This window comes from Camellia sinensis, chromosome 11 (assembly GCF_055761805.1).
Source record: "Camellia sinensis isolate YWXY chromosome 11, ASM5576180v1, whole genome shotgun sequence".
Taxonomy (NCBI): Eukaryota; Viridiplantae; Streptophyta; class Magnoliopsida; order Ericales; family Theaceae; genus Camellia; species Camellia sinensis.
In genome coordinates, this window is record NC_138971.1 from 164306830 (window position 1) to 164332111 (window position 25282).

Here is a 25282-nt window from a genome sequence, read left to right on the forward strand (position 1 = left end):
GGGAAAGAACTAATTTCCCATCTCCATTATCAACCTTGAGAGTGAAAGTGGGAGATCCCTGGGAGAGCCTTGCCATTATTCTATTCTCTAGCCATTTTGCCTTCTTCTTCACCCAATCTCTTATCTCCATCATCTCCTTTGTTGTTGTGTTCCTAAGTTGAGATTATTGAAGAATCTAAGCCTCTCATCATATTCTAGAGAATTCGATCTTCGAATTTTCCAACTCCTTTCTTGAACCCTCTCCTACAGTGTGTCTATGATAGACTGCAAATGAAAGACTGTGGGAGGTGCAAATGTCGCTTGCAGCCCTCCATTTGTTGATAATTTTTTTTCCCAACTCGCTACTAAATGTAGTTCCCTTTTTTTATTTTTTATTTTTTATAGAGCATTGTTATTCAATATTAAAAATTAGGATATTAACGGAAATACTCTCTCTTATCTTCTCTAATTATCAACCAATCATATCACTTACATATCATTAAATTTAAAAAATAAATTTGTGTATCATTTTTATTTTTTATAATTGTCCCATTTTATTTTGACTGCCAATTAGGCCACATGAAAGTAAATATAAATGGAGCGATTCTCCACAATCTTTACCAAGTAGTAGAGTTCTTTTCAATCTATTTCCTAAAAAACATATTGTCATTAGCTTTATAGTTCTAAAAATCGGCTGATACGCTATGTAACGGCCGATATGTATCGAAAAAATAAGGCACTGCGACGAATACAAGCCAATATATCGCTAAGATTGAAAATCGCAGGAGAATCGACCAAGTCCCAGTACGTATTAGTCTTTAACCGTTACACAAGTTATTACACAAGTCGCGACGGGTCGATATTCACCGGTTCGAACCAGTACAGGAAAGAAAAAATTGAAAAACCTGTGAAATGATTTTTAAAATTTCACCGTTGCGACACCTAATTCTCGATACGTACTGATTGATACTACTAATACCGATACTCCGCAATCGATATCATTACGTTACCCAATATCGCGATTTAGAACCATGGTCAGCTCGGCAACTATGCTTTCACTTTCAGAACCCAGCAACGACTTCTCAATTCTCATACTAGCCATCTTCTGGTACCTATGGACATTCACGAACCCAAAAAAGGGAACAACAATGGTGGCTGCACTCCCACCAGGACCCCGTGGCGTACCGATACTCGGATCCATCCCATTCCTCGGCACAAACCTGCACAAATCGTTCTCCGAATTGGCTCACCGGTACGGCCCAATCTACAAGCTCTGGCTCGGGGAAAAACTGTGTGTCGTGATAACCTCACCATCCCTGGCAAAACAAGTGGTCCGTGACCAAGACACTGTTTTGTCCAACAGAGACGCTCCTATTGCGGCGCTAGTCGCCTCGTACGGTGGAATTGACATCGCGTGGTCCCCCAGTGGGTCCCACTGGCGAAACATGCTTAAAATATTTGTCAGAGAAATGCTCAGTAATAGCAGCCTGGACTTCTGTGATGAACCGAGATTCGCAAGATAGTTACAGAAGTCCAAGAAAAGACTCGTCGATTCGCAAGATGGTTACAGAAGTCTAAGAAAAGACTTTTGTGACAGGGTTTAACGCTGTTTTGAGCATGTTGTGGGGGAGCACATTTGACAGCCAGAGGGTTAGTACTACTAGTGGTAGGCTTGTTGCCAAGTTTCGAGCAGGGACTGGGAAAATTATGGAAATTCTGGGGAAGCCGAACGTTTCGGAATTCTTTCCCGTGCTTGCTAGGTTTGATTTTCAGGGATTTGAGAGGGAGATTAAGCTGGTGCTCGTCGATGTGGCGCGGATTTTTGATTCTGTGATAGATGCGAGGGTGAAAATGGGTACGGGGGATAGTGATGAGGCGGTGGGTGAAGAATAAAGGGAAGAAGGATTTTCTGCAGATTCTGTTTGAGCTCAAGGAGAAGGAAGATGGAGCAGAACCAATGACTATGGCATATATAAAGGCCTTGTTGATGGTATTTTGCTTTCTCTCACAAGATTTTTATGATTTTATGAGTTGTTTGGATGATGTTCTTATTTATTCCAATAGCATATCACGTATACGTTTTTCAAAAGGAATAGCTTGGTATGATGATTGTAGCTAGCCAAGTGATTATGATACCCATACACTTGATCCAGTAGATAGGATGCACAAGCTTGGGTTCACCCTTTCCATGCAATTCCGCTATGATACTAGTATCTCATTATTTTTGGAGAAATTACAAAAATAAATTCGGAGTTTTTTATTTTTTTGCAATTTAAGCTATAATATTTAGATTTGTTTTTAATTTAAATCATTCATCTATTTTTGTTAAGTAAAAAATTGACAGAAAAATGATATTTCAAGTATTAAACTCAATGTTAGGTATACGTAAAATGTCTAAAATATCACTTTTCATTGAGTTTAATGGCTAATTTTTTTTTTCTAGTCTGTTTAACTTAACGAAAACAGAAAGATAGTTTATATTGAGAATATTAGGTTTTAAATTATTAAAATTAAAAATTCAAGATTTATTTTGATATAATAATCAAATTGTAAGATTGTTTTTATAATTTTTCCTTTATTTATTATCACCGTTTTGTATAATAATTAAATTTTTTAGAGATAATTATTAAAAAATTAATGCATAGAAATAATGCTTTACTATTGTTGAATATAAGCCAAAATAAATAAATAAATAAAAAGAAAAAAGGAGGGAGAAATTACAAATCAGGGTTAGTTTAAGAAAATAATTACAAATTCATGAAAAAATATATATATAATTTTAATTATTAAAATTTATAAGATTTATCCTTGATTAATATTTATTTTTTATGTGATATTTCTCTCCTTCTAAACAACAAAAAAAAAAAAATTATATTGAGGACCTTTTGAAAGACCCATCATGATAACATTTCCATGGGTGAAGGATAAGCGGCCATGATTTTGGTGAAAAGATAGAACTCATTACGGTGCTCGCGGTTGGTTGGATTTTGAATGATTCGGTTTGTGATTTGGACGTGTTTGTATATGTATAATTTTAAAAAAATTGAATCCGTAATCGTCTCAATGCGAAATGTGTTTTGTGCGAATAGGATTGGCGGATGTATAGACAGTTTGCGGATTAGACTTTTTTCTTTAAACATTTATTTTTCGGCCTTTTCTTTTCTATTTTGTAAATATTTATTTTGGACTATTTTTCTCATATTTTCTAAAATGCTCAACATTAATAATTAATGAATTAAAAATTATAAAATTAAAAACACATCAAAATCAATAGCCCCAATAAAAGGAACAACTCTTCAGATTTCAACATATAGGGAACAAGTGAAAAATTGGAAAGAACAAAATCCATATTTATTTTTTTTTTTTGCATTACCTTAAGTTCCGATCAACTTCTTTCAATTCCGATCATCGGTTGCCAGAGAGAGAGAGATAGATGAACGAGTATGAACAAGAGTGAGAGAGCGAGATGAGAAGAGAGAGGCTACTCAATGCTACTCTTGTTAAGAGATTAGGGTTTGGTTTGTTGGGGCAAAAATATTTAGGATAAGATGAATATAATCAACTGTCCAAGTTGTAAAAAAAAAAATTAAAAAGTTTAAGTGTGGGTGGGTTCTTGCAGGTTGCGAATTACCCGCAATAATGTCATATTTCAAACTGCATCCACCCTCATTATGTCTGTAAAATCACCCATTTATATGCGGATCAGTTCGAATTGGACGGGTTGTGCAGTTTGGATAACTTTATGCCTGGCCCTAAAACTCATGAAGCACAATTACAAAGTTAATCTAAGTAGTGAATTTAATTTAATTTTTTTAAAAATTTTAAAATGCCATAACTTTGTATTACGATGTCCATTGTTTACAAAAAATGATACTGTTAAAATTCTCTCTTCTGAAAAAAAAAAAAATCCACGTCAATTATAAAATTTTGAAAACAAATATATTAAAAAACATGATAAAATTTTATTATTTAACGTTAACATAAGACAATAAAATTTTGCGGTTTATATTTAGCATTTAAATGTAGAATTCCAAAACCATTACATTGAAAATATTAAAAGAATATTTTATTGATAAAATGAAATTGCAACCAAAACATATTAAACTTATTTTTTTTTATAATTTTTCCCTTATTTATTATCACTGTTTTGTATAATAATTAAATTTTTAGAGATAATTATTAAAAAATTAATGCAAATAAATAATACGTTGCTATTGTTGAATATAAACCCAAAAAAATAATAATAAAAGAAAAGAAAAAAGGAGGGAGAAATTAAATCAGGGTTAGTTCAAGAAAATAATTACGAATTCATGAAAAAAAAAATATATATACATAATTTTATTTATTAATATTTATAATATTTATCTTTGATTAATAATTATTTTTTATGTGATATTTCTCCCCAAAAAAAAAAAATTGTATTTAGGACGTTTTGGTGAAAGACCCATCATGATAACATTTCCATGGGTGAAGGATAAGCAGCCATCAGTTTGGTGAAAAGATAGAACTTATGAAGCACAATTACAAAATTAATCTAAGAAGTGAATTTAATTTATTTTTTTTTTAATTTTAAAATGCCATAACTTTGTAATAAAGATGTCCATTTTTAACAAAAATGATATTGTTAAAATTCTCTTGTCAATTATATAAAAAAAAACCACATCAATTATAAAATTTTGAAATCAAATATATTAAAAAACATGATAAAATTTTATTATTTAACATTAACACTAGACAATATAAAATTTTGCGGTCTATATTCAGCATTTAAAAGTAGAATTCCAAAACCATTACAGTGAAAATATTATTAAAAGAAGATTTTATTGATAAAATGAAATTGCAACCAAAAATATTAAATTTATTACCTTAATGTTTGCTTGGATAGTAAAATTTTACTATCTGAATTACATATTTAAAAACCAAATTCCACAACCACCACCACCACTAACCACCACACACTCATTGAAATTTCACAATTGCATATGAAATTATTTTCAGACAAATTACGGCAGTAGTCCATATATTTTGATTTTTATGTTATTTTAGTCCTTGCAATTTCAATTGGCTCAATTTTGACCTTGAATTTATGATGATTTTGTCTCAATTTGGCCCAATTAGTTATAATTCTTAACATTTTTTTTTTATGAAAAATATGCACATAAGTGTCTTGTGTCATATTTTTAAGAAAAAAAATTATAAATTTACCCAACTTAACAAGTTAACTGCAACCAACACTACAGGAAATAAGACAATTAACGGCGTTTAATTAACGGCGTTTTATTAAACGTCACGTTTGTTAATTTTTAACGGCGTTTTATAACCGTCGCATATTTTTTAAAACCAAAACGGCACCGTTTCCAATTGAAGGCGTTTAAAAGCGCCTCCGAATGCTGTAGCTACACGCGCCCCTTTATGAAACCCTTATTTTTTAATCTGAGTGCGAAGTGTAATAGCAATTTCGCGCACATCTCTCTCTCTCTCTCTCAGCGACGAAGAAGACGGAGGAGATCAATCGGCTGTTCTTGAAGCTTGAATACGCACACATCTATCTATCTCTCAATCCGTATACGCACACATTTCTTCATCGAAGCTCCATCTGCACCTGCGATTTCAAAGATTCAGAGCGATTTCGAAGCGATTTCGAAGATTCAGATGGATTTCGAGATTCAGAGCGATTTCGAAGCTCCATCGCCACCGTCATCTGCACCGGCGAGGTAGCGAGCTCCACCGTCTCTCTCTCTCTCTCTCTCTCTAGATCTATGAAATCAATGTTTTGAAGGCATTCTTACTTGAACCTCATTTGCAGAGATTCAGAGAGAGGCATTCTGACTTGATCCTCATTTACTGAACTTTAATCGATACTCTCTCTCTCTCTCTCTCGAATTTTACTGCATGTATAACATTTGTATACATCAATATTTGTTGAATTGTTGAATTGATCTGTTAGGTTCTTTTTTGATCTCTCTATATACATATACATACAACACACCCTATCTCTCTCTCTCTCTCTCTCTCTCTCTCTCTCTCTCTCTTTTCTGGAAGTTCATTTTGATGGCGTCTGAAACCCTAGAAGACAAGAAACAAGAAGAAATAGCTAACGTCGAAGACAAAGGTGAAGTGAAAGAAGAAGGGAAAACAGAGGAGGGTGAAGAAGAGAAGGAAGCGGAAAAGAAAGAAGAGGATACGGAAATGGCGGAGAAGGAAGAAGAAGATGAGGAGAAGGAAGAACCTGAGGTGAAAGGTGAAGAGAGTAAGGAGGAAGCAGAGGAGGTAAGCAAGAAGGCGAAGAGAGGCCGAAAGGGTAGTTCGAAGAAAGCTGCAAAAGAGGAGAAGGCGGCGAAGAGTGGGCCCGGCTCAAAAGAGCCTGTTACGCCAATTGAGAGGCTGATCAGGGAGAGGAAGACTGCCGAGCGGTATTCGGAGCCTTCGACTGGGAGAAGTGCAAGCAAAGCATTGTCCATTGAGAAGGTGTTGACAGTAAATTTATGCTATACTTTTTTTTCCCCCTTAGTAATTGTGAATTTTCTCACATTGTGTTTTGTAAATATGCAGGGTCAAGGCACACAGCTTAAGGATATACCAAATGGTATGTGTTCACACATAAATTGTATGGGTGTATTAGAAGCTTGAATAATATTTTTGCCTTGAACATCCAACAATGCACTAAAATGTGGAATTATTTTATCTGCACTATTTGAAATGTCCAATCATTTCAGTTGTCTGACCTGCCTATTGAAAACCAAAAAATTTGTAGTGAAGTGTATAGTTGATAAAATCATATTGTGAATCAAAATATTAATTTTGCTAATTGTGAATCAAATTGAAATGAGAATTGTAAGATTTGACACAAAATATAAAAATGATATTAAATAATCGGATATATGAAAAATTAAAATAAATGGATTTTGGTAATTTTGGAGCTTTGTGATTTAAAGTTGCCAGATGTTGAAAGCAAGTGGTGCTTTGTAATATAACTCTGGTATAACGGTGTTACCCAAACTGTAAAATAGCTTTTGTTTGGACTTGTACTTACTGTTTAGATGTGCACTACTGTATGGCTCAAGGAAAGAGGGGGGGGGGAATTCTGCGTCATCTAGTGATAATTGCCTACAAGCCTTGATGCATTGGAAGCAGTAACTTTGCCGGAGGATGAGGCCCACAATTTGATGTTAAAACTACTCACCAGAATTACGTTAGAACTTTGTTTACATATTTACATTTGCAGTGATCCCTTTCATTTCAGGGGAGAAAGGAACTGGAAAAGGAGGGGGGGCTTTGCTTGTCTGCCATTGGAACTTATCTTTTCATTCTTTCGGCGTCCAAAAGCTGTTATCACTCGTTCACAGTATATTAAGGTACCTTTTGCATTGTGCTTTATGTATCCATATGAAATTACCTATTTATGCCTTCTGTATCAACGTAATGGTTATTTGCATGTTCAAGTTAAGTTCATCTCTTTTCTTTTTCTTAACTCAATTGTGACATTGATGTAGCCGTAGGTGTAACAATTTAATCGCAACTGTTCAGCTAATTTTCAGAGTTCAAGAATGAGAGTGTGAACCCTGCTCTATTTCTATTAATTTAATCGCAAACATCCTAATCTCTTTTGCTTTATGTTTGATTTTAAACCTATGAATTACTGGTTTGGCTTCTTTGTTTACTTCATTTCTATATCCACTGCAAAGTCTCTGTATGGTTCCATGTGGAAGAGTTTGCAAAATAAGCTGTGTAAATTGCATTCTTAATTAACCACTAGAGACCATCTATCAAGATATAAACAGAATCCTCTCTCCAGTTCAGCAGGATTCTTCTAGTATAGAACCTCAGATACAAAAAGCAGATTCACACTCGGAAATGCCAACTGAAATTGCAGGACCCAATTTGCTGTCAACACTGCAGGGAGACGAACACAAGTCTGGTCCAGAGGCAACAACAGTGAAGTCAGGCCCTGAAACAGAATGTAGTAATAGATCAACACCAGGGCCAGATTTTGAAAAAGGAAAGAGTAATTCGCCTGCTTGTGAAGTCGTTCCTGCTGCTGCAGATTCATTTCCACCTCAGACTGAACCTATATGTTCAACCAATGGAACTGGAGAGTGATGTGGAAATGAAAGAGTTGTGTGATGCTGATTCAAGTGCCGATGAACCAACTGAAGAAAGAGCCGATAAATCGGACCCTGGGGTGATTGTTTTGGATGATTAAAACTAATACAAGGTTACTAGCTAAATTGATAAACTTTTATTTCTTGTTTCTTTATGATGATAGTGATTAGTCTGTTTCAATCTAATTAACTAGAAATGTTCTAAACTCCTAAAGTATTGTTTTACAGCTGAATTTTTTTAATAGAAACTTAGTTTCCTTCAATTTTTAATAGAGAAATCATTCCTTCTGTGTTCTTGCCTTCCATCTCCAATTTGAAAGATTGCTAATTGAAGTAGTATTGTCTAGCCTAATTGGACTAGTCTTCTCTAGCCTAGTTACCTGATCGAACCAGTCTTGTCCAGCCTAATCTCTGGGACTTACCTGATCAGTTTTTGTAAGAGTAATGCTAGGGATAAGAAACTCAAACAAAGAAAAATATGAAGAAACACAGGTGTGGTTTAGTTTTTAAATTATTAAAACTAAATTGACACTTTCCAAATTTAATTTATTCAAGTTCTTGTGAAGCAGGTGCTGAATGCTGGCAAAAATAAGCTTAAATCAATGGATGAGGTCATCATCCCTTTAACTAGGGAATAGATGTTGTTGATGAAGATGAGGATGAATCACAGACTACCCTTGCTTTAGTCTGTGGAAACTCTGCTACTAACAAGAGAACCAGTCCCAAACTTCTCTCTCTTCTCTCCTGCTGCTTGATTTTTGTTCGTTCAGACTTGTCTCTCTTATGTAAGCTCTTCCCTCTTCCATGCCTTTCCTTCTTTTTTCCCCTTGATTTCTCATCCTATTTCTGTCTCCTCATGTTTTTTTCTTCTGGGTTTTGCAGATTCATTTGGACACGAAGATGCTAGCATTGTTGCTGAGATCGATGTAAATGCTCCCCTTTGTTCCTTAATCCCAAATGGTTTGCTCTCTCTACCCATCACCATTAGCTTCAGGGATTTTAGGACTTCCTTTTTCCTCAGCATTCCAAAAAGTCACATTTGCCTTTTGTTCTCTTGGTCAAATAAGTAGTGTTTGAATGGGGAGCATCGTTATTGTATTATATCTTTCACAAAGTTTTCCTTTGATTTTTGTTTCCATGTATGAACCGTTATGCAAATATAATAGTCTGGTCTCATGCATGCAGTTTCAACTTGACATTTGTTTTTTATGTATAGCTTGAGTTATTGTATGCTTATTGCAGCCTAGACCCTGACTCTCCAAACTTATTGCTGCTTTACTCAATTCCATGAAACAATTATTTCAATGTTTCATCTCTCCATCATGAGCAGATTTTACAGCTGATCGCAATGTCAATGAGGAATCTTGAGACACACACAATGTTTTGCCTTGCAGCTGCTGCATCTAACTTCTATGTTCCATGGAATAGTATGGTAACATTTAATTTTCTTGAAATGTTGTGATTTTTCCTTTTATTGTTCAGAATTTGGTACTTGATATATTTTGGTGGCGGTTTATGAAAACTTGCTACTCGTGTTTGGAGCGCAAGGAAGTTGATAACTCTTGTCGTGGTAATTGGGATCATCACTATGTGTTGTGTTCCTTTTAGGAGAATAATTTAGGTTTTGCACATGTATTCATCTCCTATTATGTATTATCTCATTCACACTCATGCACTATATGATGATACACACCTCATCTAATAGCTTTATCCTTTTCCTTGATTTTTCCGTAGCTTATGTAAATGGAATCTGAGGCTGCTTTCAGAGGCAATAGGAAGTAGATCCAGTATTTCAAACTTCACCCACTAGCAAGCCTAAGCAAAAAAAATTTGATAATGATTTCATACTTGTTTGTTGGACCTTTGTCATTTGCTGTCATATATGATCTCTACTTAAAATTGGTAACCATATGTGAAGATCACTCATGACACAGAGAGACATCCAACCTTGTTCGTCATGAAACTGGAAAATATAGTTTAGTTATTTGAGTTAATCGTGGTGTCATTCCAGCTGGTGCTTTTCTAAATGTCGAACAGGTGGAACATAAACTTCAGTCTGGATCCGGTCCTTTGGATATACAACTTGTTCAAGTCCCAAAGACGTTTTCCGTGTTGAGAAATGATTGGGCTCCCATGGCGTTCTTCATATCATTCAAGGTTAGATATTTTGTCCTAATTGTTTAGATGAAAATTGCTACATGATTTACCTGCACTGTTAACATATATATACAATGTATTTATGAAAACATTAAAATTTGCTAGCACTTGTTTATGCATAGATGCACTCTAGGTGTAAATATCCACTTTTGCTAGTCTGACTGTGGGATACATTCACCTCTATCTCTCTCTCTCTTAACAGCTTGAGACAGATTCCAATATTCTTCTACAGAAGGCTGACATGGCCCTTAAATAGCACAAGATGCATGTGGTAGTGGCAAACTAGCTTTCACCTAATTAATTTGTTCTTGCTCACTTCATTAAGGAAGTTTCAAACACTTGCATTTATAATCAAAGTTTCAGTTGAAATTACGTTTTAGTATTAATTTGTGTGATTGAATCAAGTTTCACAAAACCATTGGATCACTCTTTTTTGGTTCTTTGATTAGGAGAGAGAAGATTCGCTTGAAGAGGCTTTATCTGATATGTCGCATTGGGTGTCTGGTTTTGAAGGTTTGTCCTGTAAAGTTCTGTTCTGAGATGAATAGGTTCTTAACATTCATACATGTTTTTTTTTGTCTTGCTTGTTATAATGTGCTTAACAAGGAAACATCTGCAACTGGTCACGAGGGCCTGGATCAGTCATCTGAGGGATGGCTAGCTGATTGCTTCAATAATGATGAGATGCATTGCAGCCCTGATGATCTGTATATATCTCTCAACTTTTCAATTCAGTCTTCTTCATCTTCTCCCTTATTTTATTAAAAAAAAAAAATTATGTTTCTTTTTTGTTTATTATGTATATAAATTATGATTCAACCACTATAATATGTGGAACACAGAAATCTGTCTGGGCCATCCGATGTTCAAATTGATATTTCAGGTAAATGAAGTAGTATTTTCCATTCAATGTGTTGATTATTTTTTAATTTCTATTTTCCTTGCACTTTTATTATTAATAATTCTAGATTATGTTTAAATAAGTCCTCAATTTATTATTTTTTTTATTCTGCTTTCAGTGCAAGCCTTTTCTGGTATTTTTTATGTAGTCCTCTTTGCAATTTAAAATCACTGTTAAATTGTGAATTTCTTCAGAATGCAGTTGGTTCTCATTTATACCCTCAGAATCCAGTCCTCCGCCTTGGAGTCAGCTCAACTTCAGTGTAGAAGGTTGGTGTATGATAAAATTTTACATTAATTTTTAGTTGGTCACAACTAAAACTCACAAATCCATTTCGGAAATCTAGATCTAAAAGACAACATTGAATTAATGTTTAAAAAGCCATACTAATTGTATATGTCAGGTAGAAATCTTAGTCTGAAATTGATGAATAATTCAAATGCTATTTTTTTTTGTCTGAAATCTATACTAAACCATTGGAACAGCTTAGCTCAGCTAACTCTAATCCTTAAGTTGGATATGCCCAGTAGTTGCAGGAATGCCATCAAGGATTTATCCGTTGGGTTAAGCTTGAAAGCTCAAACATTGAGTGTTTATATTTAAGAGCTTCTTCCTTCCATGCTATTGGAGAATATAGAGAAGCGGTATTAGGGATTCTTTTTCTTGATTTTCCCATTTAAACTACTGGGCATCATGCTCAATTCTTCTTTGCTTTGGTTTACTAAATTTCATTTTATGATAAAGGTGAAGGATTATGATGCAGAAAATTACAAATTATATGAAGAAGTTGGAGAAGGTGTCAGCGCCACTGTTCACCTGGCTCTCTGCATTCCTTTGTGTTGACTGGGATTTGGGAATGTATCCTGCTCAAAATTGTCTTTGTTGTACATGAACCTATTATGATTAATTGAATACGAATCCCTATTCTGCAGTGTAATGATGTGTAATATGCTTGACTATTCCATTGCATCTGCATGTGCAAGCAAATGACTTAACCTATTTTTTCTTTTTATTTTTTGATTGTGTTTGTTGTTTGATTTTGGTTCAGACACAATCATGTAATGTTTATTTAGTCAATATATTGAAGTAGCTGTAAAATTTTATTCATATTATTGTTATTTTTCAGCTTTATTACAGGTATGTTTTTTAGTTAAATATAACAGATTCAGAACAATTTTTTTTAAAAAAAAAAAGAGCTATAACGGCGTTTTTTCAAAACGCCACTACAGTGCCAACGGACATTTTTTTTAAAATAAAAAAATCTATCACGGCGTTTTAAAAACGTCGCTAAATATTGGATGACGTCATTTTATCATTATTTATCGCATTTAGCGGCGTTTTTAAAAACGCTGCCTATACTAATTTTACGACGTTTTTAAAGCGTCATAAACTTATAGCGACGGCCGCGTCCTCGACGTTTGGTGATAAGCGTCACTAAAGGAATTAGCGGTGTTTTTCATACATATAGCGGCGTTTTTAAAACGCCGCTAAAAGTCATTTTTCCAGCAGTGCAATTTAATGATTTTTTTTATTAAAAGACACTTACGATGTAATCAATTGGACAAAAATCAAGTCAATTGAAAGTGTAAGGACCAAAATGATACTAGGAGCAAAATACAAGGACCACCAAAGTAATTTGCCCAATTATTTTTTTAAATAAATATTTCAATTGATTGAAAAAAAAAAATATTCCATTAAACTTTAACAGAATTCCTCCACCACCGACACCATTCCTACACTACAATGATCACAGCACTTCTAGTTTTTCGTATTAAATTTTTTATAATTTAAATATAATATTAAAATAAACAATAGTGAAAATTGATTAAAAAATCAAAATTAAGAGTATGTCAACCATAATCGAAGATGAGAAATTTCAAAATTGAAATTTGTAGTTCAACTTTTTTTCATGCACTACAATTCTTTCGATCACATTATTTTGGACAAGTGCATTCTTCGACTGTCAATTAGAGTTGCTTCAATTAGTGTGATATATATCTGTTTCTATAGCATAAGCCAGAGGTAATGAAAAAAGTCCAAGAAGAATTATCAGATATTGTAGGGATTAACAACATTGTCGAAGAGTACCATTTGCCCAAATTACTCTTCTTGGACACAGTCATGAAGGAAACACTTCGTCTACAAACTGCACTCCCTCTTCTAGTCCCCCGGTCTCCTAACCAATCTTGCATAGTCGGTGAATACACCATACCAGAGGGTACCAAGTTGTTATTGAATGTTTGGGCAATGCATAGGGAATCTAAAGTTTGGGACAATCCATCAGAGTTCAGGCCAGAGAAGTTCTTGGGTGACCACAACAAATGGGACTACACCGGTAACAATTTTCAGTATCTTCCATTTGGATCTGGGCAAAGAATTGTTGGAGAAAATCGATGATTTCCCACAAATAAATCAATCAATGGGAATAAACATTAATGCGGAAAAATTAAATCAACAGCAACACAAGAATTTTTACATGATTCTCTCAATATGAGGTATGTCCACAGGACCGAAATCCGATTCCATTATCAACCAAAAAGTTTCCAAACGATTACAAACGAGACACGAATGGTCTCACAAAATCAACCTTAGGTGAATTTCAAATATTCACAAATAATCAAAAGGAAAGACTTCACCAAATAGACGAACAAAAAATCTTCGAAACAAAATTATAGAAGATCCAAAATAATAACCCGAATCAACTTCCAATCAAACCAGCCGAAGATGCACAACAACAATGGAACCCACCAATTGAACTTATGCAGCAAGCTAGTTTACCAACTGAGAAAGATGTATATCGAAAAGGTGCTGCACCACCACAAAGCCAAGCTCACCGAATAATTGAATCTACTACTAGCCCCTTCGGAAGAAAACAATATATATATATATATATATATATATATATCAATATATTATTTAATCTTGGGCTTTTTAACAAAACCTTAGTTGCTACCAAACATATTATTAAATACCTATTGGGCTTCTAAAAGTTAGATATAATATATTAAAAATATATTATAACCAACACCAAGCAAAACTAAATATTTTAATAAACCAATTGGATCCCATACTCCACTAAGGAGTATATCCAACAATTCTCCCCCTACCGACTTAGGTGGAGACATCAACCATACCGGTCAAAGTTCGATATTTTAAATGTTTGTCCCTCGACAAAGTCTTAGTCAACATATTTGAAATATTATCATCTATGTAAACCTTTTCAAATTGTAACAATTTTGAATCTAACACATCACGAATACAATGGTATCTTATATCAATGTGTTTCGATCTCGAATGAAAAATAGAATTTTTACTCAAATGAATAGCACTTTGACTATCACAATAAAGCACATACCTCTCTTGCTTCAAAACCAACTCTTGCAAAAATTTCTTCAACCATAACTCTTCCTTGCAAGCTTCCGTAATGGCAATAAATTTAGCTTCGGTAGTTGAGAGAGTAACACATTTTTGTAATTTAGATTGCCATGTCACTGCTCCCCCTGCAAAAAGTCATCAAATACCCCGAAGTAGATTTTCTAGAATCAACATCACCGGTCATGTCAGAATCCATGAATCGATCAAACATCGGCTTACCATCCCCAAAACACAAACACACCTTCGAAGTCCCTCGAAGATACTTTAGAATCCATTTTACTGCTGCCAATGTTCTTTACCCAGATTAGAGAGAAAACGACTCACCACACCAATGGCGTGAGCAATATCCGGCCTTGTAAAAACCATAGTGTACATCAAAGAACCAATCGTTGAAGCATAAGGGATTTTCAGCATCTCTTCCTTGTCTTTCTCACTTGTAGGATATTGATTCAAACTAAGTTTGAAGTGACCCGCAAGTGGACACCCAGTCAGCTTTGCCTTATCCATATTGAACCTTTCAAGAACTTTCTCAATGTAGCTTTCTTAAGACAACCAAATCAGTCTCTCTTTGTGATCACGAACAATTTTCATACCAAGTATTTGCTTTGCCAGTCCCAAATCTTTCATAGCAAAAGACTTGCTCAACTCCAATTTCAACCTGTTAATCATGGTAGAATCTTGATCCACAATTAACATGTCATCAACATAAAGCAAAATAATAATAAATTTCCCATCTGAAAAAATTTTCACAAACACACAATGGTCCGAAATGGTTTTAGAAAAACCATTATCCTTCATGAAAGAGTCAAATTTTTTGTACCATTGTCGCGGGGCTTGCTTGAGGCCATACAAACTTTTCTTCAATTTGCAAACAAATTTATTTTTCCCTTTTTCCACAAAACCCTCTGGTTGCTCCATATAAATTTCTTCTTCAAGATCACCATGAAGAAATGCGGTCTTCACATCAAGTTACTCAACTTCAAGGTTCATACTTGCGGCCATGCCTAGTATAACCCGAATGGAAAACATCTTCACAACCGGCGAGAAAACCTCATCAAAGTCAATACCTTTCTTTTGCCTAAAGCCTTTCACAACAAGACATGCTTTCTACCTCAGATTCTTGCCATCATTCTTCAATTTGAAAACCCACTTATTTTTAAGAATTTTCCCCCCCTTAGGCAACTTCACTAAATCATAAGTGTGATTTTCAAGTAAGGAATTCAACTCCTATTCCATGACCTTTTTCCAATCACCTTTCTTTGCATGCTCAATTGCTTCTTGGTAGCTCTCAGGCTCTCCTTGATCGAAAATCAACACAAACTCATTCGGAGGGTACTTTCTCGAAAGTTGCCGGTCCCTTGTAGATTTCCTCAACTTAAGTTGTAGTGGCGGTTCTTGAGTTGGATGTTCTTCCTCTATTTTTTGCTCAACTTCATTAGGATTAGCATCATCTTCTACATCTTCAATAGGTGGTTGCGCATCTCCCCCATTTTCATCATCCACTGAAGATGAAGAAAATGGATTCATGTCAATGAGATCACTACTTTTTGGCTCTGGTTAATCACATTTTCCAAAATCTTCAATTGTTTGGTCTTCAAGAAACACAACATCACGGCTTCGAAGGACTTTCTTGTCGACCAGATCACACAATCTATAACCAAATTCATCACGCCCATAGCCAAGAAAATTGCATTGTCTTGTCTTGCTATCAAGCTTGGACCTCTCATCATTTGGAATGTGGACAAAAGCACGGCAACCAAACTCTCAAGTGCTCATAAGACGCATCTTTACCGGTCCAAATTATTTCAGAAATATTACCATTCAAAGGATAGGAAGGAGAGAAATTGATCACGTCAACTGCTGTCCTCAGTGCCTCACCCCAAAAGGATCTTGGCAATTTAGCTTATGAAAGCAAACACCTTCACTACAACAAAACTAACTATTTACAGCATTATGTTTACGACATGCATTAAATGCATGTCGTAATTAGTACATTCTACGACATTTTTTTTTTTGCAAGCCGTTAATGTTTTGTCAAATACGGTATACATACCATGTAAATCGTTAATTCATATATTTATGGTATACAAAAGTATGCCGCAAAAAATATATGTTTTTATGACTTACAAAAATATGTCGTAAAATATTTACAATTAAGACGACATACATTTCATGTTGTAAAATATTATAACATTACACGACATGCTAATGAATGTCGTGAAAACTTCTACAAAAAAAAAAAAAAATTCCATCTGATTTTTTTATGACATGCAAAAGTATGCCGTAAAAAACGTATATTTTCATGGCATACAAAAATATGTTATAAAATATTTGCACTTAAGACAACATACATTTTATGTCATAAAATATTAAATTTTATATTTTTTTGAAACTGTTGATTTTTTTAGAAAATAAAAAAATATTTTCCTTCTAAGTATATGTAAATTATTTGAATTTAAAAAGTTACAAAAAAAAAATTTATTTAAAAACTTACGCCACACTTCTTTTCGTTCTAGATCCATACCTGTTTTTGTCCCAAACCATCTCATTGTCTAGATAAATTATATTTTAATTATAAATAATAAAAAAAATTCTAGATGTTCTTAAATATTTATAAATTTCAAATAGATTAAAATTAACTATTTACCGCTTTACGTTTACGGCATACATCAAATTTTGTCGTAGTTAGTGTATTCTACGATATTTTTTTTTTGCAAGCCATTAATACTTTATCAATAACGGCATAGATGCGATGTAAGTCGTTGATTCATATATTTATGACATGCAAAAATATGTCGTAAAAAAAATATACTTTTATGGCTTGCCAAGCCATTAATACTTTATCAATAACGGCATACATGCCATGTAAGTCGTTGATTCATATATTTCCGACATATAAAAATATGCCGTAAAAAAAATATACTTTTATGGCTTGCAAGAATCGTTGTGCAATATTTATACTTAAAACGACATGCATTTCACACCGTAATACATCATAATTATATACGACATACATTTGCATGTCGTGAAAACTTTAATTAGAAAAATTAAATTTAACACCAAATCAAATAACATTTATCACCAAATAGTAACCCACTAAATATAATAATCCACTTTTGTAAAATAGGAGCGTCCTCAAAATATTGAAAGTCAGCGTTTTTGGTATTCTTTTCATTTCCTATTTACTATTTTCAAAAAAAAAAAAGAGGAAAAATTTTGCTCAAAATAACATGTTAAAATATATATATATATATATATATATTTTTCAAAAAAAAATTGTAAACAATAAAATGAAGAAAATAAAAAAATGTATTTTTTTTTATGGCAAAAATAGTAGTTAACATGCCTAAATATTCAATTCATATTCTCCAAGATATGATTTAACAATTCAAACATTATTTATTTTTTAAAATTAAAAGCACTAAAAATGAAATAAAATTAACGAAAAAAATATTACAAAATCAATCCCAAATACCCACTTAATCATCATCACATCATTGGGTTAAGTTTGACCAGGTAATTTAAGCCAGTAGCAAGCCAATGAGAGATGTATTATATATACCCACCTTATTTAGGCACGATGAGAGGTAGTTAGGCCTCCTCTCTTCACAGACAATGAACAAAACAAATCACTATTTAGATAGTCCTCCATCTTCGTCTCCATCAATTATTTAGACAGTGCTCCATCTCCGTTTCCGTCTCCTTCTCTGTTTCTATCTCCGTCGCCGATTGGGTCTCTCTTGCTCTAGATTCAAGTTCGTTCTTTTTCTCTCCGATCCTTGATTAATTGAAGAGCAAATTATATTGACCATGTCCATGTTTTTTTTCTATAAATCATGAACATCTTTGCCAAGAAACCCACAGCCAAAGGCTTGTGCCCTAGTTTTCTTCTTCCTAATTTATAATTCATATCAATTACGCGAATGTATTCATTCAATAAGAATGGTTTAGATTCAATTACTCAAAATTCTTCCTGCTTTTCTTGTATATTGACTTGGTTATCTTGAACCTTATGTAGAAAGATTTGTTCTATTTCTGTGTTGTTTAATTGTCTTGGTGCACAATAGCGTGTTTGTTTCATGTAATATCTGTGCATAAAATTATATTGAGAAAAGCCTCGTAGCTCGAGAAAAGAAGGGCTCGAATGGCCCGACCCCCCCTTTCTCTCTCTTCTCTATTCTCACCCTCTGCCTTGGTCTTCTTCTTCTTCTTCCTTCTCAACTGCAACGGTGGGCTCTCTCTCTGCGATGGTGGGCTCTCCCTCTCTCTCTTCCATTTTCTCTTTATTTCGCCTCTCTGTTACCAGTTTCAGAGAGGGGAAAAAAAATTGCCAAATGTTTGGTTTTGATTTTGGGTTTGGTTTTGATTTTGAGTTTTGATTTTTTTTTATTTTATTTTGTGGGTTTTGGTTTTGATTTGATTTTGGATTACCCTTCTCTATGTGTATACGCAGATCTGTGTATATACACACACAGATGTGTTCTCCTTTCTCTACTCTCTGTTCTTTTCTTTGTTTGTTTGTTTGTTTGTTTGTTTTTTTTTTTTTTTTTTTTGCAAATCTGTTCTTTCTCTTTTCTTTTCTTTTAAATTTGTTGGTCGAATCTGTTCTTCCTCCTTTCTTTCTTTTAAATCTGTTGGCCGGCCGGAAAAGTAAGGAAAAAGAGAGGGGAAAGGAAGAAAAGGAAGAAGAGATGGGGAAGGAAAAATAAAAAATTAAAAAAATTGATTTTGATTTTGATTTGAGTTTGGATTCAGAACGGAGGAAGGAAGAGAGGGGAAGGAAAGAGAGAAAAAAAAAAGAAAAAAAAAAAAAAAAGGTGCCAAAACGACGCCGTTTTGGCACCTTGATCCATTTGGGCCTTGGTAAATTCGAGCTACGAATCGCTATTGAATTATATTACTCTATTAGTTTTATTTGTTCTATGAATACTCTATTGCCTAGGGGAAAACAACATAAGTCTAAGATCTGAATAGTGAATAGTAATCAAGCATTCTTACTTGCTGATTCACATCTAGAAAGTAGCTATTTGGGCCATTTTGGAAAGTTGGCCATGCTTTGCTATCTTACAATCTTAGTACTGACCATCTTAATTCAATGGCAAGATCACAATTTTTTTCATGATTTTGCTTTTAGATGAAGTGGAAAGACCTAAAATGAAAATGCTATCTAATTAGGTGAAGGATCATCTTTAGTTATAATGAACATTAAACATAAATTTGTTTCTAGATTAGGTCACCCTCAAATTAGTTGCATGATTTTTTAAATCTCAACCCCATGCCATTACTATTTCGATTCTTCCACCTCAATCTACAAACAAAAGATAAGCCTGGAAGAAAATCTGTTTGTGATTTTTGGTCGTTTGCAACTCTCAGACACTTCCGATGATTTTTCAAACATTTTAGTATTTTACGTAGGCAGTCAGGGAGGTAACAGGTTACAGGTGTCCACGGACTATGATTGCCATTCTCAGGTTTCCATTTCTCTTCTACCCCATATGCTTTTCTGGTTTTTATGCAGATCTCGAGTAGGATTTCTTTCCGAACAGATGTAGCTTTTGTATCTAGAACTGGCTTAAAAGATTCAAGACTTAAATAACGTCTCAGCAGCCTTGCAGGTATCTTCTGTCAAGTTCTGTGCATGTTTCCTTTATCTTGATTGTGGACATTATGTTTATAAGATTACAAGTGTCTCATTCTTTATGAAACTTCCTTATAAGTAATACTGGTATAACTTATCAGATGCACAAAAAAACAGGCCGCTTGTTGGTATTGCCAAACAAGAAAGATTGCAAAATTAGATTTGAGGTAAATAACCTCTTTTCAATATGAAAAGAGGCAACCAAAAAATTTTAGCAATATGCTAAGAAGTCATGAAATCTAGAGGGGACTGCATATAGGATTACATGAAAAACTTCACTTACATTTTTTAAGTAACTTGGTGGACAAGTTTAGTGAGGTAGGAAAAAGATCAACTTAATAGACAAAGGAAAGTAAACGAGCATGCTGATAAAAAGAGGGGGGAAAGAGACAACTTTGGGAATGATTGTTGTCTAAAAAGACCTAGAATAAAAACTTCAAAGAATTGTTACAGAGATGGGATTCAGGTCAATTCATAACGTTCATTAATTTGATTGAGTAGAGGAAATGGAAGAGTGAAGTTGTTAACACTGTTAAAAGAAGTGAGCGGTGTAGTGCAGTCATTCTCACGGGAGGGTGTGGAGATAAGATGGGTGTGCTGTGATCAAGATTTTAAGTCAATAGGCAATGTGATGATGTCAATGTCATTAACAAGAACTCAACATAATGGCACCATTTTCCTGACCACGTATCCCAGTCCTCCGACCAAATTTCCCTGTTTATTTTAAATTTAAATATTTTTTGAACTTTTTGCTCTTTGGGGAATTGAAATATCTTCTGAATGTAGGATCATATTCCTTTTGCATAAACAAGTTGAACCCCCCCTCCCAAGGTTATATTTCTTTTTTTGGTACGCAATATTACAATCCTTTTTGTATGGACACATTGACTTATACCCCAATTTCTTGTAACTTTTTTTTTTTTGTTTATTTTCAATAGTGCAAGCTCTTTTTTTCAGCTTTGTAAGTTGTGATAATTTTCCTTCATACTTTTAGGTATCTTACTGACTAGGCAACTAGATGAGAAGGAAAAAGAATTTGATGACAAATTAAAAAAATGCTTTAATTTGGCTGATGAGGTATCCATTCATATGAAATCCTTATATTTTTTGTCATTGTTTTTTGAAATCAAATAACTGTATGCAGAATTTTTAAGATCATGGCATGTCTTTGATAGTTTTGTTGCAAGTAACATGCCACTTTAAGCCTAGTCACATTGGCGACTGCAAGAAAATTATACATTTCCTAAGATACAGTTTATTATTATTATTATTTGAGAGGGTAATTTATACTTATAAATTGGGCCGAGTTGGGTTATGGGCCGTTATGAGCCACGTTGGAAAGACTGAGTAAAAAGGCCATGAAGTTACTCCGGCCTAAGAGAGGTGTAAAGTTACTCCGGCCTAAGAGAGTTATAAAGTTACTCCGGTCCGAAAGAATCTTGAGGTTACTTCGGTCTAAAGGAAGCTTTGAACATAGCCCGGTTGCCGTACTCAAAGTTAGCCCAGTCTTGGCTTATCGAGGTTATCTCGGCCAGAACCTTGCTGTTTGATAGCTCGGTCTGATCACACCATGGTTGGCGCTAGGAGAAACCTAGGTAAGAGCAATGAATGGAAGAGCCGAACTAAAGTTAGCTCGGTCTAGTTTGCAGCTTAGCATAAGCCATGCTTACCTCGGTCATAGTGGAATCCGACCATGGTAAAACTATCTCACTTGGTTTAAGCAGTGAGGAGGGTGTTGAAGGATAAGCATTATCTTTCAGGAGTATGAATCCTAGGAGGACTCTACATGGAGGAGTAAGAGTCCTACTTGGATTGTGCCACACGGAACCTATAAAAGCTCACAAACATCACCTATGGAGAGGTAACACACGACTTTGATGCACAGAGCTTTTTGTCTCTGTCTATTTTTCTGACTTAGGCATCGGAGGGGTTTCTGGCACACACCCGCCGGCTAGCTCACGTTTGTGTTTTCAGGGAGTGAAGCGACGACGTTTGGAGGAGCGCAGACTTGATCAATAGGATTATACGAGAAGATTTATTTCTTTCCCGTACAATTGGCGCCGTCTGTGAGAATTCAGACAAGAACAAAACCTCTTGATCAAGCTTTTCCTCTTTAGAAGCAATGGCGCACAACGAAGATTTGCCGCAGTCCGCCATCGACGGACAAACACCATAGGGGGGTGCAAGACGCGAAGGCCTACCTTTTATCCCTCCCATGGCGGACTTAGAACCACAACGACAAAATCCCAGGAGGGATATGAGGGGGAAGAGGCGGACTAACAGCCCCCGTCACTCTCGTTCACGAAGTCCTGACAGACAAAGGCGGAGGATTGATCCTCAAGTTCTGGAGGACCGCGTGAAGGAGCAAGATGAATTAATAAGGAAGATGGCGGCGGACATGGAGGCCATAAAGCGCCAGATGAAGGGAAAAGGAGTGGCGACAGGAGAGGAGCTCAAAAACAAGACGCCCCCTCGCCGCTCAGAAGACCGTGGAAGGCATTCCACACCATCACAAGCAGAGAGTAGAAGCCTCAGGACAGGCGGTACTCAATCCAGAACCTCCAGAACTCATTTCTCCAGGTCTGAGAGAACGAGATCATTGAGGTCTTATACAGATCGAAGTACCTATCGACCCTGTCGCTCGCACCAGACATCATCCAGGCAGACGGAGTTGCCAAGATCGTCTGATTTGCGGAACATGTTGGAAGAAAAGGCACGAAGGAAGGAGGATACTAGGGCGCGCAACCCTCGCAGGGTATCTGCCCTTCAGTGGTTGGCTCCTCGGACGCATGGAAGCGTTGAGGTCGGAATGCTGTTACCACGCCCTGCCTACGAACCAACGGACAAAGCATTAGCAAGGCTGCAGACATCGCCGTTCGTTCCGGCAATTGAAAACGTGCCCTTTCCTACAGGTTTCCTTCAACCTAAATTCACCACGTACGAAGGGAAGACGGACCCTTACATTCACCTAAGCCACTTCCGCCAGGTTATGGCAGTATATCGGCGAAACGAGGCTTTGATGTGCATCCTCTTCCCATCAAGCCTTGGTGACTTAGGCTTGACTTGGTTCGAAAAACTTCCAGAATGCAGCATAGCCTCCTGGGCACAATTGGCGGAGGCGTTCGTCACCAGGTTCAGAGGTGGAAATAGACCAGTTACTCTCCATCGACATGGGCGATAAGGAGACACTAAGATCCTACAATAGTCGCTACTGGGAGACATTCAACCAGATTGGGGACTGCCCCACCAATCTCGCCATTGCACAATACAAAAAAGGCCTTCCAGTCGGAAACAGACTGAGGGACTCAATCACCATGACACCGCCCCTCACCATGGAGGCCTTGATGGAAAGAGTGCATCAGTACATCAGGGTGGAAGAGGATGGCGCCCGTGCCAAAACAAAATCTGGCACGACCGCAGTACCAGATAAAAAGACCACAGCAAAGATCAACGCGGTAGAACGTCCAAACAAAAACAAATGAGGCAGGCGAGACAACGGAAAGGACCAGGATAAAAGATGGTTGAGAATCCGTACTGCCATAACCACGGTATTCAAGAAGCCGATCTATCGGATTCTGAGTGAAATACGCGATGAGCCTTTTGTCAGATGGCCAGCTAAGCTAGGGGAAGTACAGAAAGACTATGACGAAAGACTATTATAACTCAATGCCAAAATTTTTTTAATAAACATATTGTAAATAGCTATTGTAACTCAATGCCAAACATAGTGTAACTCAATACCAAACAACATAAAGATGTTAGGAAGCTATTGTAACTCGATGCCAAACTTCTTTTAATGTGTTTGGCATATTACAATAAGTTGTTGTAATATTGTAATAGCTATTGTAACTCAATGTCAAACATATGGTTACAATATGTTTGGCATTGAGTTACAATAGCTTATTACAATATGTTTGGCATTTAAGAAGTTTGGCATTTATTCACACATATTTATTACAATAGCTTATTATAATATTGAGTTAATAAAACATGTTAATAAATAGCTTATTGTAATAACATATCGTAATATTGTTTTAGTAAACATATTACAATAGCTTATTAAAGGTGTAGTTGAGGATGTTCTTATGCAAATCAATGATTTAGTTTTCCCTGCTGATTTCTATGTGCTTGATATGGAAAATGGTGATCAAACTGCTCCTATTTTGTTAGGAAGACCATTCTTAAAGACATCCAAGACCAAGATAGATGTTCATAGTGGCACACTTACCATGGAATTTGATGGTGAAATTGTTAAGTTCAATATTTATGATGCCATGAAATATCCTAGTGATGATAATTCTGTTTATTCTATTGATGTGATTGATTCTTTAGCACAGGAAGTTTTTGAACTTGATGGAAAAGATGGATTGGAAGTTGCCATTAGTAAGCATCTTGAGAAAGAGAATGAAGAGTTCACCTTGAGTGCTAATTTGCTGGAAACTGTTGCAGCGTTGAATGGTTTTCCAAAGTTACAGCAGTCAGGTAACATTCCTTATATTGCGTTACAAATTTCTAACGAGAGGCCTATACCCTCTATTTTACAGGCCCCCATTCCAAATTTGAAGCCTCTCCCAAATTACCTCAAGTATGTGTTCCTTGGAGACGGAGGAACGTTACCAGTGATCATCTCTAGTAAACTTAATGCACCGCAAGAAGAGAAGCTTGTGTTGGTCCTTAAGGAGCATAAGATGGCTATTGATTGGACAATTGCAAATATTAAAGGAATTAGCCCATCTACATGCATGCATCGTATCTTATTTGAAGAAGGAGCAAAACCTTCTCGTCAACTGCAAAGAAGATTGAACCCGCCCATGATGGATGTAGTAAAGAAGAAGATCCTCAAACTTCTTGAAGTTGGAGTGATTTATCCTATTCGGATAGCAATTCGGTTAGCCCGGTTCAAGTGGTTCCTAAAAAGACTGGAATAGCTGTTGTGGAAAATCAGAATGATGAGTTAGTTCCTACCGGTGTTTAGAATGGGTGGCGGGTTTGTATAGATTATAGAAAATTAATGCTGTAACTCGCAAGGACCACTTCCCTTTACCTTTTATTGATCAAATGCTTGAAAGGTTAGCTGGTCATTCTAACTATTGTTTCCTCGATGGGTATTCAGGTTATTTTCAGATTGCA

The 25282-nt window shown here is 35.5% G+C and overlaps 2 protein-coding genes, 1 long non-coding RNA gene and 1 other non-coding gene across 7 annotated transcripts; all 4 read left to right on the forward strand.

The window, feature by feature from the left end:
• Positions 1-1010: 1010 nt before the first annotated feature.
• On the forward strand, positions 1011-13536 carry LOC114290390 (labd-13Z-ene-9,15,16-triol synthase, chloroplastic-like). The gene is made up of 4 exons (XM_082895628.1): positions 1011-1493; positions 1564-1870; positions 10093-10238; positions 13150-13536. Exons 1-4 carry the CDS (start codon positions 1011-1013, stop codon positions 13534-13536), a joined length of 1323 nt encoding a protein of 440 aa, XP_082751754.1.
• LOC114269627 (uncharacterized) lies at positions 5327-6862 on the forward strand. Of its 3 annotated transcripts, XM_082896007.1 has the most exons (3): positions 5354-5693; positions 5786-6447; positions 6532-6854. In XM_082896007.1, the coding sequence occupies exons 2-3, from the start codon at positions 6031-6033 to the stop codon at positions 6607-6609; spliced, it is 495 nt and encodes a 164-aa protein (XP_082752133.1). In that variant the 5' UTR covers positions 5354-5693; positions 5786-6030; the 3' UTR covers positions 6610-6854. The 3 variants fall into 3 exon arrangements, with proteins under 3 accessions (XP_082752132.1, XP_082752131.1, XP_082752133.1); XM_082896006.1 differs by having other exon boundaries at positions 5327-5693; positions 6022-6862; XM_082896005.1 differs by having other exon boundaries at positions 5340-5693; positions 5786-6858.
• Positions 7742-9713, forward strand: LOC114258979 (uncharacterized). 2 transcript variants are annotated; one of them, XR_014344910.1, is made up of 3 exons: positions 7742-8194; positions 8651-8866; positions 8964-9713. It is a non-coding gene; the product is annotated as an uncharacterized LOC114258979 (long non-coding RNA). The 2 variants fall into 2 exon arrangements; XR_014344909.1 differs by lacking the exon at positions 7742-8194 and adding an exon at positions 8454-8573.
• Positions 10534-12246, forward strand: LOC114278858 (uncharacterized). The gene is made up of 2 exons (XR_014344908.1): positions 10534-11121; positions 11334-12246. It is a non-coding gene; the product is annotated as an uncharacterized LOC114278858 (transcript).
• Positions 13537-25282: the final 11746 nt, after the last annotated feature.

Excerpts from the sequence above, each read along its gene's own strand:
- LOC114269627 (XM_082896006.1), top strand. The coding sequence starts at position 6,031 with ATGGCGTCTGAAACCCTAGAAGACAAGAAACAAGAAGAAATAGCTAAC.
- LOC114290390 (XM_082895628.1), top strand. The coding sequence starts at position 1,011 with ATGGTCAGCTCGGCAACTATGCTTTCACTTTCAGAACCCAGCAACGAC. Across the intron at positions 1,494-1,563 it reads TCTGTGATGAACCGAGATTC|ACTTTTGTGACAGGGTTTAA; the intron begins GCAAGATAGTTA and ends GTCTAAGAAAAG. Across the intron at positions 10,239-13,149 it reads CGTTCTTCATATCATTCAAG|CATAAGCCAGAGGTAATGAA; the intron begins GTTAGATATTTT and ends CTGTTTCTATAG.